Source organism: Sarcophilus harrisii, chromosome 2 (genome assembly GCF_902635505.1).
Source record: "Sarcophilus harrisii chromosome 2, mSarHar1.11, whole genome shotgun sequence".
NCBI lineage: Eukaryota > Metazoa > Chordata > Mammalia > Dasyuromorphia > Dasyuridae > Sarcophilus > Sarcophilus harrisii.
This window is the reverse complement of record NC_045427.1, coordinates 321168551-321181575: the sequence shown is the minus strand read 5'-3', so window position 1 is coordinate 321181575 and position 13025 is coordinate 321168551. Positions and strand designations below refer to the sequence as shown.

General features: G+C 33.4%; 1 protein-coding gene across 3 annotated transcripts in view; it reads left to right on the top strand.

The window, feature by feature from the left end:
* Positions 1 to 12297, top strand: part of WDR89 (WD repeat domain 89) — a 34035-nt gene extending 21738 nt beyond the window's left edge. The window contains exons 1-3 of one of the 3 annotated variants that reach the window (XM_003758974.4): positions 3478 to 3618; positions 5478 to 5652; positions 10920 to 12297. In XM_003758974.4, the coding sequence (XP_003759022.1) occupies positions 10951 to 12120 (1170 nt within the window). In that variant the 5' untranslated portion in view covers positions 3478 to 3618; positions 5478 to 5652; positions 10920 to 10950 and the 3' untranslated portion in view covers positions 12121 to 12297. Of the gene's footprint in view, positions 1 to 3477; positions 3619 to 5477; positions 5653 to 10919 lie in introns of those variants that run through there. The other 2 variants (XM_023495519.2, XM_031952699.1) reach the window with 2 other exon arrangements.
* The last annotated feature ends 728 nt before the right edge of the window (positions 12298 to 13025 follow it).

Sequence of the window (13025 nt, the reverse complement as noted above, 5' to 3'; positions counted from 1 at the left end):
CTTCTTTTACACTTTAATTTACCATTCTACCACTGAAAAATAAAAACAGGACCTAACAAAAATATATGGTTCAGCAAAGTAAAATTTCCACATTGGCCATGTTCAAAAAGTATATCTCATTTTCCACCTTCCCACCTTTATGTCTAGAGGTAAGTAGCATGCTTCATTCCTGGTCCTTTGGAAACATAGCGGCATTACACTTTGTGGTTTTTAAGTCTATCAGAGTTGTTTTTCTTTGTTATTATGGTATACATTGTTCTCCCAGTTCTGCTCACTTAATTCTGCATCAGTTTATACAAGTCTTTCCAGGTTTTTCTGAAATCTTATGTTTCATTATTTCTTATGATCAAACATAGAAGTTTTGATTTAATATGGAGTAAGAACTTCTGACTGATTGATTTACTAATCATATAGAATAGGTGTGGGCTCTAAACCTGTGAGGGTTGTTGAGGTCTTTCGGGACATGCATATCTTGCAAACTTAAAAGTATCTTTGTTCATCTGTGGTATGCATGCTCTCCTGATTAGTAAACCTTGTATGTCTTCTACCATAGATGTGCCAAGCTTAAGAGAGGTGGGTCCTCTGAGCTGTTGTTTGTCCTTCCTTCTTATAGAAGACAATGTCATCAGGGAGGTGATGCCATGACATGTAAGTGAATTGGTTTTTAATGCGAGAGGGCTGTGCAAGGTCACCTGCTTCACTTTTCTCTCCAGAGTTATCTAGGCCTAGTGGCCATACAACTCAGGACAACTGGAGGTGGCCTGTGTGCAATGGGAGACTTGGCCTTTTTAAGCTAAGTTCTTCAACAGATTTCAGTTTGACCGAGTGATTAAGTCCAGATAGCAACTGAGGCAAAGAATCTCTTCTTTTACCCAATCAAAGTCTCCCAGAGCCCTTTCTTGTCTTAATCTATCTCTCAGGAGCTTACAGTCGATTTGAGAACAGACTTTTAACACATGAAAACGGAATAATACAAAAGGTAGAATACAGTGAAATGATAAGAACAACACAATTTCTAGGAAGTTAGGGGGAAAGAAAGTACTATAGGACTGAATTAATATAGGTCTGAAAAACTATATGGCATGAAGATCTAGGTTTCAATCTCATCCATCTTTTGACAGTTTATAGCTTTAAATAAAACTGTCTCTTTTAAGCATTTCAGATGGGGTTAATAGTAGTGTCATCTATGTCATAATAAACTGTTGTGAGCTCAAATAAGCACATTTTCTGTATAAAATTTTGTGATGATGATGATGATGATGATGAATGAAATGGAAAGGGTGAATTCAAAGGATATTTCAAAGGTAGCATTGATAGACATCTTGAAATGAACCTCCTATAGGCATCTTGAAACTCAGCATGTTCAAAACTGAAATCATTATTTTTTTTCCCCCATGCCCTCCGCTCTTTTCAATTTACCTAATTTCCTAGGGTATTGCCATCCTTCCAGTCATCCAGGCTTGCAAACTCCTTTATCTAAGCTTTTATCTTTTAATTCCTCACTCTCTCTTACCCCCTAACCATATTTAGTTGCCAAGACCTATTCTCTTCCATAACATCTCTGGTATGTGCCAATTTTCTCCTCTGATATTGCCACTACAATAGAGGCCATTATCACTTTATATTTGGACTGTTACATTAGCCTTTTGATTGGTCTCTTTGACTCAAGCTGTTCCCCAGTCCATTTCATCCATGAGACAGGTAGGAGGTACAATGGATAGAATGCTAAAACTAGATTCCAGAAAACCAGAATTCAAATCCAACTTTGGACAGTGACTAACTAACTATGTGGCTCACCTTTGCCTGTCTTCATTTCTTCATCGGTAAAATAAAGTAAATAATAGCATTTATCTCCCAGAGTAATTGTGAGGATCAAATGGTAGATGTAAATATAAATGCTGACTATTACTATTCTTCACTCAGCTGCCATCTTGATTTTCCTAAAGCACAAGACTGACCATGTCACCTCCCATTCAGTAAACTCCAGTGGCTTTTCTGGGATAAAATATAAAATCTTTTGACTTTTAAGGCCCTTCATGATCTTGCCCCTTCCTTTTTGTCCAGTCTTTTTAACCTTATTATCTCTTTTATACACTCTACAATCCAACCCACTGAAAGGGATCCTAAAATCAAAACACCAAGAAATATAGTGGCCAAATGTCAGAACCCTCAAACAAAGGAAAAAATACAATCCAGTAGCATTGGCCTTTCTTACCCTTCCTCATAAAAGACACTTCATTTTCCAACTTCAAATATTTTCACTGTCTCTCTTTTCTGAAATTCTCTATGTCCTTCTGCAGTACCTTGCTACCTGACTACTCCACCCCTCCACACTCCCCACTTCTACGTTAGCACAGGAAAAATAAACTTATAAGTAGCTACTATAATGTGACAAATTTGGAAGTCACTTATAGACTATTCCATAAATTTAAGGGAGAATGAGTTACTTGTAAATTATCTTATAAATTAGAAAAGCATAGGAGCTACTGGAAACTGTATATTAACTAAGATCACATCCTGAGACTATGTGCTAAATAATAAGGGAAACCATCTAGACCTTAACCCTTAACCCTAAGGTGTCACAGATAAAAGTTTGCCCCCTACCACCAAAACTATAAAAATGAGATCCCAAACTCTTAAACCACCAATACCACTCCATTCCCCTTTCCACTTCATTAGCCTCTGAATTTTCTATACCTTATTAAAGTGTGGTTGAAGCATTATTCTACCATTTGTTGCCATCATGGTCTTTCCTGGGGAATACCAAAAAGTAATTGGGTATGCCTGCCCCTTCACCCTCAACCCAAAAGGACTCCTTAACCATCTCACTCCCTTAATCATAACCTGAGATCTCAAGGACTGGAACTATAAGCTATTCATAACTACTCCTTTCCCTAAACAAGTAAGGAATAGGTAGAAAGCAAGGACAAATAACTGAATCTCTTGTTCCTTTCCAGGTGAACTGGAAATCTGTGTGGCAATAATAAATTAATTGGAAGTTCAGTCTTCATCTATACCACCTTACTTCCCTGATATCCTTCAAGTTGAAGCTTCAGAAGCCTTTTCTCATGTCCCTTAATGCTAATGACTTTCTTTTGTTTATTATCATCAGTTTGTCTTGTATATATCTTATTTGTTGCTTACTTGTAGTCTCTTCCATTAGATTTGTACAGTGCTTAGTATAAGTGCATATTGACTTGACTTTCTGGCCATCATTGTCAACAATATTAATCATGCTGCTTAATACTAGGACTGGAATTTAATAGTATTTTGAAGGACAAAGCTGGTTGAGTTGACACAGTGTGTTTTTTAACTCATAAAGCAAAGAAAATAGAGATAATAGAATGAAATTTTTATTTCAAAGTAAAATTGTATGTGTGTGTTGATCCTTTTCAGAATGTTAATGGTCTGTTCAAAATAAGCTTGCTGTCATAACTTTCTTAATCCAGTGTCATACTCCTTAATAACCTGACCTAAATAATTCGTCCAGTGGACTTTTATGCAAGATGGAGTACGCCTAAGATAATTTCAAAAGACTACTTACCACAGTTTTGAAAATGTGAATTGATCACAGAGTTGGGAGAGCATTAAAGAAAAGTATATATTCTGTTAAGCAAGGTAAGTGGCTTAGTAGATAGTGTCAGGCCTGGAATCAGGATACTCATCCTTGAGTTCAAATATGACCTCACACACTGTATGACCCTAGGCAAATCATCCTGTTTGCCTCAGTTTCCTTATCTTTAAATAAGCTGGAAAAGGAAAGTATCTTTGTAAAACAAACAAACAAGCAAATCTTCAAATAGGATCAGAAAGAGTCAGATACAACAGAAAAACAACTCCAAGCAAAGCATGTATTCTATTAATAAAACTTTGAGAGTACAAAGTGGGAATGCTAACTGCCATAACTATAATTGGAGGAAGCTATATTCGTTTTCTACTACTTCTGCCCTATTTTTCCTTGCTCACTTTTTCCTTCAGTAAAATGACATTCAGAAAGTAGCAAACCTCAGTTATATAGTTAGTCACTTTTGGTCTAATTAAATCTTCTAAGTTTTTAGAAGTAGGGGGAAAAAAAAAACCTGGGAGATAATATTAGTCTGGTTTAATCACAAAAAATTGTCATTATAAATGTGTAGATAGGTACTGCCACTTAAAATATAGTCTTCTAAAATAAGAATCAGATTAGTCTTGTTAAATTTTTATCAATTATTTTATAATGTATGTTTTGATACCATTCCTTCAGTCTTGCAGTTATTTTCCTGGAGAGTTGATAAAGTGCTTTTTCCTTACAACTTTATTAGATTACCAGTAATCTAGTCAGATTATAGTCTTGTGATCTATATTTTCTTTCAAGTCTAGTGATATTTTCATTTATTAAAAAAGCTCATATGAATGCATATTTCTACTTATTGTTATCTGATATGATAGTCTGATTAATATATGACAGTTAAATTCTTAACCATCTTTCTTGGTAATACTTATTTTTCATCCTTGGATCTATAACAGTAATTGCAAGTTTTATTATTATTACAAGTCTTACCCATACTTTGATGTTCAGTTCCAGTCAATAAGTATTTATTAAGCACTTACTATGCACTAAATCCTGAAGATTCAAAGAAAGCCAAAAACAATTCCTGTTTTTAAGAAGTCTTTTTTGGGGGTACAATATATAAATTGCAAGATATATTGAGTAAATGGAAGGTAATCTGAGAGGGATAGCTGTAAGAGCTGAGAAAGGCTTCCTGCAGAAGGTTGAAATTGAAATGAGTCTTTTTAAAAATAATATTTTATTTTCCCAAATACATGCGAGATGATTTTTAAATTCACCTTTGTAAAACCTTGTTTTCCAAATTTTATTCCCTCTCATCCCCTGTCCCCTTTCCTCAATACAGCAAGCAATCCATTATAGGTTAAGCATGTGCAGTTCTTGTAAACATGGAATGAGTTTTGAAAGAAGCTAGTGAAGCTAAGAGATAAAAATGAAGAGAGGATTCCAGTTATGGAGGAAAAGCAGTACAAAGGAACAAGTAGAAATACTAACTGAAGTGTATTAATAATGTTTGGAGGGAAGTATAAGAAGACTAGAAAGGCAGAAAGAGGCCAGATTATGCAGGGCTTTCTGTGGCAAATGGAGAACTTTAAAATTAGGCCTCCAGATAATAAGGAACCATTGAAGCTTATTGTGAAGGAAGGAACTTACTTTTATTATTATGTAGTGTAATATGGTTATTAGACGAACAATTTGGGAAATTCATTTTGGTGTCTGAGTGGAGGTTGGATTGGAGTGGGAAAAAATTTGAGGCAAGAAGACAATTTAGAAGACTATTACAACAGTCTGTGGGGCAGCTAGGTAGCACAGTGTGCCATGCCTGAAATCAGGAAGACCTGAGTTCAAAAGGGGCCTCAGACATTTACTAGCTGAATAATCCTGGGCAGATCACTTAACCCTGTTTAACTCAGTTTCCTCATCTATAAAGTGAGCTGGAGAAAGAATGGCAAACACTCCTGTATCTCTTCAAAGAAAACTCCAACTTGGGTCATGGAAGAGTAGGATGTGACTGAAAATAACTCAAAAACAGTGACCAGAACAGTCTATTCAAGACAATGAGAATCTGAACTAGAGTTGTGACTCTCTGAATAGTTAATTATCAGGTATTTCTCTTATATTATCTTCATAGATCATTTATATATATAATTTATAATTGATTTGAGTATAATATAACTTAATTATGCATAATTACACAATTATTTGGATTGCTGTTATTGTATACACTGTTCTCTGGATTATGTTTATTTCTTGCAAATCTTGTTTTTCTAAAATCAATCAGCTCTTTTCTTTTTTTCACTTAATAGTTTTTAAATTTTTTTTAAATTACATATAAAGATAATTTGAACATTCATGTTTATAAGATTTTGAGTTCCAAGTTTTTTTTCTCCCTTCCTTCCTTACCTCTCCCCTCCCCAAGACAGCAAGCAATCTGTTATGTTTTTACACACATACATAATCATTTCAAACTTATTTAAATATTAGTCATGTCATGAAAGAAAAATCAAAACAAAGGGAAAACGATGAGAAAGAAAAAAAGGTGAAGATAGTATGCTTCACATTCACATTCAGTCACCATTCTTTTTCTGGTTGTAGATAGCTTTTCCATCCCTAATCTATTGGAATTGCCTTGGATCACTGTATTACTGAAAAAACCCAAAGTTGATTAAAAAACAAAGTTGATTAAAACACATTCTTGTTGTTACTGTATACAGTGTTCTCTTGGTTTTGCTCACTTTACTCAGCATCAGTTCATGTTAAATCTTTGCAAAGTTTTCTGAGATCAATTTGCTCATCATTTCTTAAAGAACAATAGTATTTCATTACATTCATATATTACAACTTATTCAGCCATTCCCCAAATGATGGGCATCCACCAAAAGAGCTGCTATAAACATTTTTGCATATGTGGGTCTTCTTCCCTCTTTTATGATCTCTTTGGAATACCTAGTAATGATACTGCTGGATCAAACAATATGCACAGTTTGATATCATTAGTGTTGCAGTTTTCCCACATCTTTGCCAACATTTGTCATTATCTTTTTCTGTCAGCTTAGTCAATCTGATAAGTGTGAGGTTTTCAGAGTTGTTTTAATTTGTATTACTCTAATCAATAGTGATTTAGCAGCTCATTATTTCTTATAGCACAGTAATATTCCATCATACTCACAAACCACAAATTATTTAGCCATTCTTGAATTGATAGACATCCCTTTAATTTCCAGTTCTGTCGCCACAAAGAGTAATAATATATATAAGTAATTATAAGTAATTTATATTTAAATAATACAAATATATTTATGTTTAGTAATATATCATTAATAATATAGGTTATTTTCTCTCTCTCTTACACATACACACACACACACACCCAATCACCTTGAGAAACATGGGAGAATTCTTAAAAATAATTTAGAATCACCTCCTCCCCTCTCCCCCCTTTGCTAATCTTTGATTCACCAATACTACTACCAGACACATATACTTCAAAGAGATTACCTTGGCTACAGTTATCCCACTTGAAATTATGTCTAAAAAAATGAATGAATGCATAAAGATCATTGAAAGAGGCTTAGAAAGAAGGAGTTAATAGCAAAGTTGTTATGGCTACTTGTTGAAAGTCAAAATTAGTTTTTATTATTTGAAAATTTATAACTAATTTTTAAAAAGAGAATAATAAAAATATAGAATGTCACCCATGGTCACATTGTAAGATGTGGGTATTAGGAATGGAGAATCTAGTTTTCTTGATTGTTAATACATTGTTTTTTGGTTGTCTTTTTTTCCCCCCTATTAAAACCCCATTGCCTTCCTCCTAAGATTGAATCAGTATTATACTTCTTTGTTCTGTCTTGGGCTTTTCAGGAGGTTTAAATTATTTACTTTTCTCACAATTGCTTCCTTTTCTTTTCTTTTCTTTTTTTTTTTTTGTTTTTGCTGAGGCAGTTGGAGTTAAACAACTTGCCCAGGATCACACAGCTAGGAAGTGTTAAGAAGTGTTAAGTGTCTGAATCCAAATTTGAACTCAGGTCCTCCTGACTTCAGAACTAGTGAGCTATCCATTGTTCCAGTTAATTGCCTCCCATTTGGGTTTTTAAAAAACATTCTACCAGCTTCTCATTGGACACAGTGCTTCCTTTTTTTTTTTTTTTTTTTTTTTTTTTTTCCTTTTCTCTCTCTTTTTTTTAAATTCCCAGTTCATCATTTTTGTGGATACTTCAATACTACATATAAATACTATTCATTTAAAACCAAAGTTGTTAGCAGATATGGACATATGATTTCATGAGAAGAAAAAAAAGATTGTGAATCATTAGATTATTTTTTGAAAATCTTTAAAGATTTGTAGTCAGTGAGTCAAGAATGTTCACCTACCATTACCAGCACTCTGGTAATATGGTATCCTCCTCTAAAATAATTTTATTTTTATTAAGTACTCACTATATAACATTCCTTTTTATAAAGACCTATGGAAACCTAGAGAAATTTCTAAAATTCCTTCCCTTGAGAAGCTTACAATCGAATTACGGTGATAAAATACAGAATTAAATAACAATAAAGAGGTAACATTTCAGTCTGAAGTTTCATAAGAGAGTATCCAATTAATTGCTAAAATGAATGGCAGATATAGTGGATGCTCTAGGATTTCAGAGACTCTTGGTTCAAGTTGCAGTGTTTGGAGAGGACTTTAAGACAGGCAGCACAGTTTGATTGAAAGAATATTAGACTAGAAGTCCAGACACTATCCCACTAGTCTGTGTCCCTATTAATAGCAAAATTATGAGGCAAAAATAAGTGTTTTTCTCAGTCTCCCTATTACCCAAGAATCTTTAAATCTTTGTGTTCATAATGTCTTTAACACATTTTTTTGGTAGTCATAGTTGCCTCTCTGATAGTCAAGATCTTTATGAATTTAGTCCTTAATCTGTCCTTAATTGATTTGCTGAGCTTCAATTGGACTAGATCATTTCAAAGCCTTTTTCCAGTTCTAAAATTTTATTTTCCTGAATTGGTACAATTTGAACTGAGTTTAAAGAACAAAACCAAACAGGAAGAGGGAGGAATTCCCCAGTACAATTGGAATCCAATTTGTAGTTAGTCAATCCTCAACTTTCATAGGAGGTATAACATTCCTGATAAAAAGTATGAAAGTAAAGAATGCAAATATTCTTTAACATTTAACATTAACATTAAATGTGAGGTTCCTGTGATCACCAAAAACTGATTTTTCACTAGAGATTGCTGAAAATACACTTTTCTATATATAGTTCTTTATAAGTGGAAATGGACACTTTGCCTAACCTTTAAAGTAATCATGGAATTACCAATAAAATGCAGTACACAAAATAAAATTGGTAACATGCAAAATGTTTTTTCTTCACTAGTAATTCCCTAAAATTGACCTTTTGTGCTACAAAATAGTAATTTCAGACAACATTAACTCTTTATAACAGATGAAATCTACTGTACCATAAGTACTGTGTAGCAAATAAAATTCTTAAAATTAAAAATTTTTTTTTAACCTGAATCTTTCTTTCTACTATAGCAGATAACGGTGTGAGGGTGTTGTACTATATACTGTACAGCTATAAATCTCTCTACTTTGCCATCCTCTGAAAACCAAAGGAGAGGTTACTGAGACATTAGTCACCACTGTCTGAAGATGCCAAATTAGCAAGTTCTTAATATTACCTTAGAGCCTGAAGGACTTGCAATCATGTCCCCAAAGCACAGTGCAATATACAACTTAAAAGTTTTAAAAGTAAAATAATTAAAATATGCAACAAATGCACAAGAGTTCCTTACAATAGTAAGTGAAAAAGACCATTGAGATGTCTAGTAGGATACCAGCTGCTCCACAAACTGGCACTCATTGTGCCTCTCTTTTTTTTTTTTTCTACTGCACATAGCCATGTTGTATGCAGTTGTCAACACAAAAGTGAAAATGAAGTTATTAATAAAATCACACAAATGCTTGATGTTGTGAAAGTTCAGCATGGGAATCATGAAGATTGTACACTGAAAAAGTTTGTGGGAAAAGAAGGGGGATACAGGAAATTCTGCAACCTCTTTATTGAATTTAATATATTCTTTTAAAAATGTATATAATCTGGTTTCAGATACTTAACACTTCCTAGCTGTGTGACCCTGGGCAAGTCACTTAACCCCAATTGCTTCAGCAAAACAAACAAACAAAAAGTACATAATCAGAGATCATGGGTTCATATTTAATCTTGTTCTTTATATATTAAAATACAATTTTTGCTTTTAAGATAATATTTGTTAGCTGAAGATAAGACAGGCTAACTAGATTTGTACTGTCAGTGATGATTATTAGTTTATTTCTTATTGACAGGCAGTAGTAACTGTAACAAAGTATTAACAAGTTTAAAATAAATTAAAAACTGGGACAAATGCAGTTACATATGTATATCATTGATGCCTTTTCTATAATTCATAGTCTTAAGGTTATATGCCTAGGGCATTGAGAGATTAAAGAGAACTGCCATACCTAGTATGAGAGGCAGAACTTATCAAGGCTGGATAACTATCCCACTATACCATGTTGCCTCTTTAAACCAGAATTATTAGGTGGAAATAAATGCTTTTCACTTGATTTCTTTTATTTTTTTCCCTCAACAGTATTTTATTTTCCCAAATACATGTCGAGAGAGTTTTCAGCATTCACTTTTGTAGGATTTTGAGTTCCACATTTTTTTTCCTCTTCTCTTCCCTTTCCCCACCCCAAAACAGCAAGCAATCTGATACATATATAATCATTTTAAATATGTTTCCATATTAGTCACGTTATTCTCATTTGATTTCTGAGGTTAGATTTTAAAATCAGGTCTTCCTGACTCCAGGTCCCCTACTACTCTATCCAGCTTAAAGCTGAGCTGTTTCCCAATTAATCTTCAGAAAAGTTGTATAAAGCAGATTGGATCAATTGGAGGGTCAGATCTTTGAGTATGGCCATAATGGAATGGGAACCAATAGAAAAAGGCAAGAATTGAGCTAAAATTTAACGTTCTTTGTTAAAGGAGGAGGGATCAAATAATTTCTTTATTCTACATAACTTTCTCTACTGGAATTCTGTGGAAGGACATGCCAGAGGTAATCAATATGGATAAAATATACATAGTATGCACTATACTTACTTGTATTTCACAAATCATTGGGGAACTTCTTCTATTACTGATGTAGTTAAAATATTTATGATTACATACACCATGGTGGAATGGCAGTTGATTTTAGATTACTCTAACTTATTACAGGAATAGTTTTCTAATCTTTGCATTTTATGCAAAAAAATTCTTTGCTTTAATTGCGATTTTCAAAGGAGCTTTAATTCAAATTTTGGTTGTTCTTACAGATTTTAACTGCCTTTGAATGCTACTGCAGATATGGAGAAGATTGAAGAACATTTCGCAAATTTGTCCATTGCTAGACGTTCTGCAATAACTAAAGAGCCTACTTACCTCCTTGACATAGACACTTCAAAAAATGTACAGAAAGAAAATGGATGCATAGTTGCTATTTCATGTTCCAATGGATCAGTTAGACTATATAATAAAGAGACATTAAGTTTGCTAAGGGAGTTTAATGAACAGTCTGGGCTCCTTAAAGGAGTCAAATTTGCAAATTCCTATTCCCATGTATTTTCAGCATGCACGGATGGCACTATAAAGTGTTGGGATGTGCGCTTATCTGGTAAAACACCAGTACAGGTGTTCAAGGGTTATCCTTCAAATGTTTTCATCAGTTTTGATATTAATTGTAATGATCATATAATTTGTGCTGGAACTGAAAAAGTGGGTGATGATACTTTGATGGTATTTTGGGATGCAAGAAGTAGTTCTCAAAGTTCATGCCCTGTTAAAGACCCATTAGGTGTTTATTCAGAGACACACAGTGATGATATAACCCAGGTATGTTTTCATCCTGACAATCCTAACATGATAGTCTCGGGATCAACTGATGGACTTGTGAATGTTTTTGATATAAGCAATGACAACGAAGAAGATGCCCTCATTGCAACTTGTAACTCTGGTTCATCAGTAAGTTATGTTGGTTGGTCTGGGAAGGAATATAAACAGATTTACTGTATGACACATGATGAAGGATTTTGTTGGTGGGATCTTGCCAATTTAGATACTGATCAACCAGTTACATGTCTGAATATCCAGGATGTCAGGGAAGTAATTAATGTGCAAAATGGAAATCTGGATTATTTGGTTGGTGGCTTATACCATGAAAAAACAGACCAACTGTTGGTTGTTGGAGGTACAAATACAGGAACTATTCACTTAATAAACTGTGCCTCTTCAGGATTGACATATATGAGAAGCCTTGAGAGAGGGCATTCTGCCACAGTTCGTTCCTTCTGTTGGAGTATGCAGGATGATTCTTTACTAACTGGTGGAGAAGATGCACAACTGTTACTTTGGAAACCTGGAGCTACTGAAAAGATTCTTGCAAAGAAAGATAACATGAAAATAGCTTCCTCTGTGCAGAAACGTATTAGAGTTCACAGTAATGATTCTTACAAAAGTAAGAAAAAGCATAGTGGTTAAAACTGCTTGTGATCTTGTTTGGTCTTCTATTAATTAATATACTATAGCCTGTATGCAGAAATGGATCTATTTGTAAATTAGCTTTTTGAAGTACAGAAAAAACTTGATTTATATAGAACTTGAAATGTCATAAAAATAAAATACTTCTGAATTCAAAAGAACAGTCTGAATTCCATTACTTTAAAAATTTTTTTATCATTGTTAAACTAATAATGAATATATTTTAAAAATTAGATTAATTTTAAAAGCAATTTTCAAAGCTAAGGTTTTGTTGTTTTTTTATAAACTTTTTTTTAGACTTGAATTGTTACACATTTGGCAGCTACTGCCTAATATGCAAATTTTGTTCTATATTATTTACAATTAAATTTAGAATTGAATTTAAAAAAAATAAATGGTGGAGTAAAATTTCTAAAATTATTTGAATTTTCTATATTTTATTTTAAACCAAAAAAAAATAACATCAAGTAAATGGCAATAAGATGGCTGGGATAAGACCAGATAGATGGCTGGCTAAAAGGATATGAAGCACATAGAATTGCTGGAGTGGCGCTACCAGGTATAGTGAACTAAGTGAGTTTATACTCATCAATGAGGATGGTTTGGTTACATCTGAGTTATAAAGCTGAGTATATCATTCTTATAAAGTTTATCCCATTTAAAATGTCATTTTAATCCATAATAATACTTTTTGAAATAGAAATTTAATAGAATTAGAGTTGGAGGTGATCTTAGCCCTCATACTTCACTGAAAATTAGTAATCCCAGAATCTTTACTCAGAAGAGACTTCAAAGAAACCATTTAATCTAGCCAGAAAAATAAAACTTTCTACAATATGGATGAGAAGTGGTCATCTGCCTATTTTACTTGAAAGGAAACTTACTATCTCTTCAGATAGTTCATT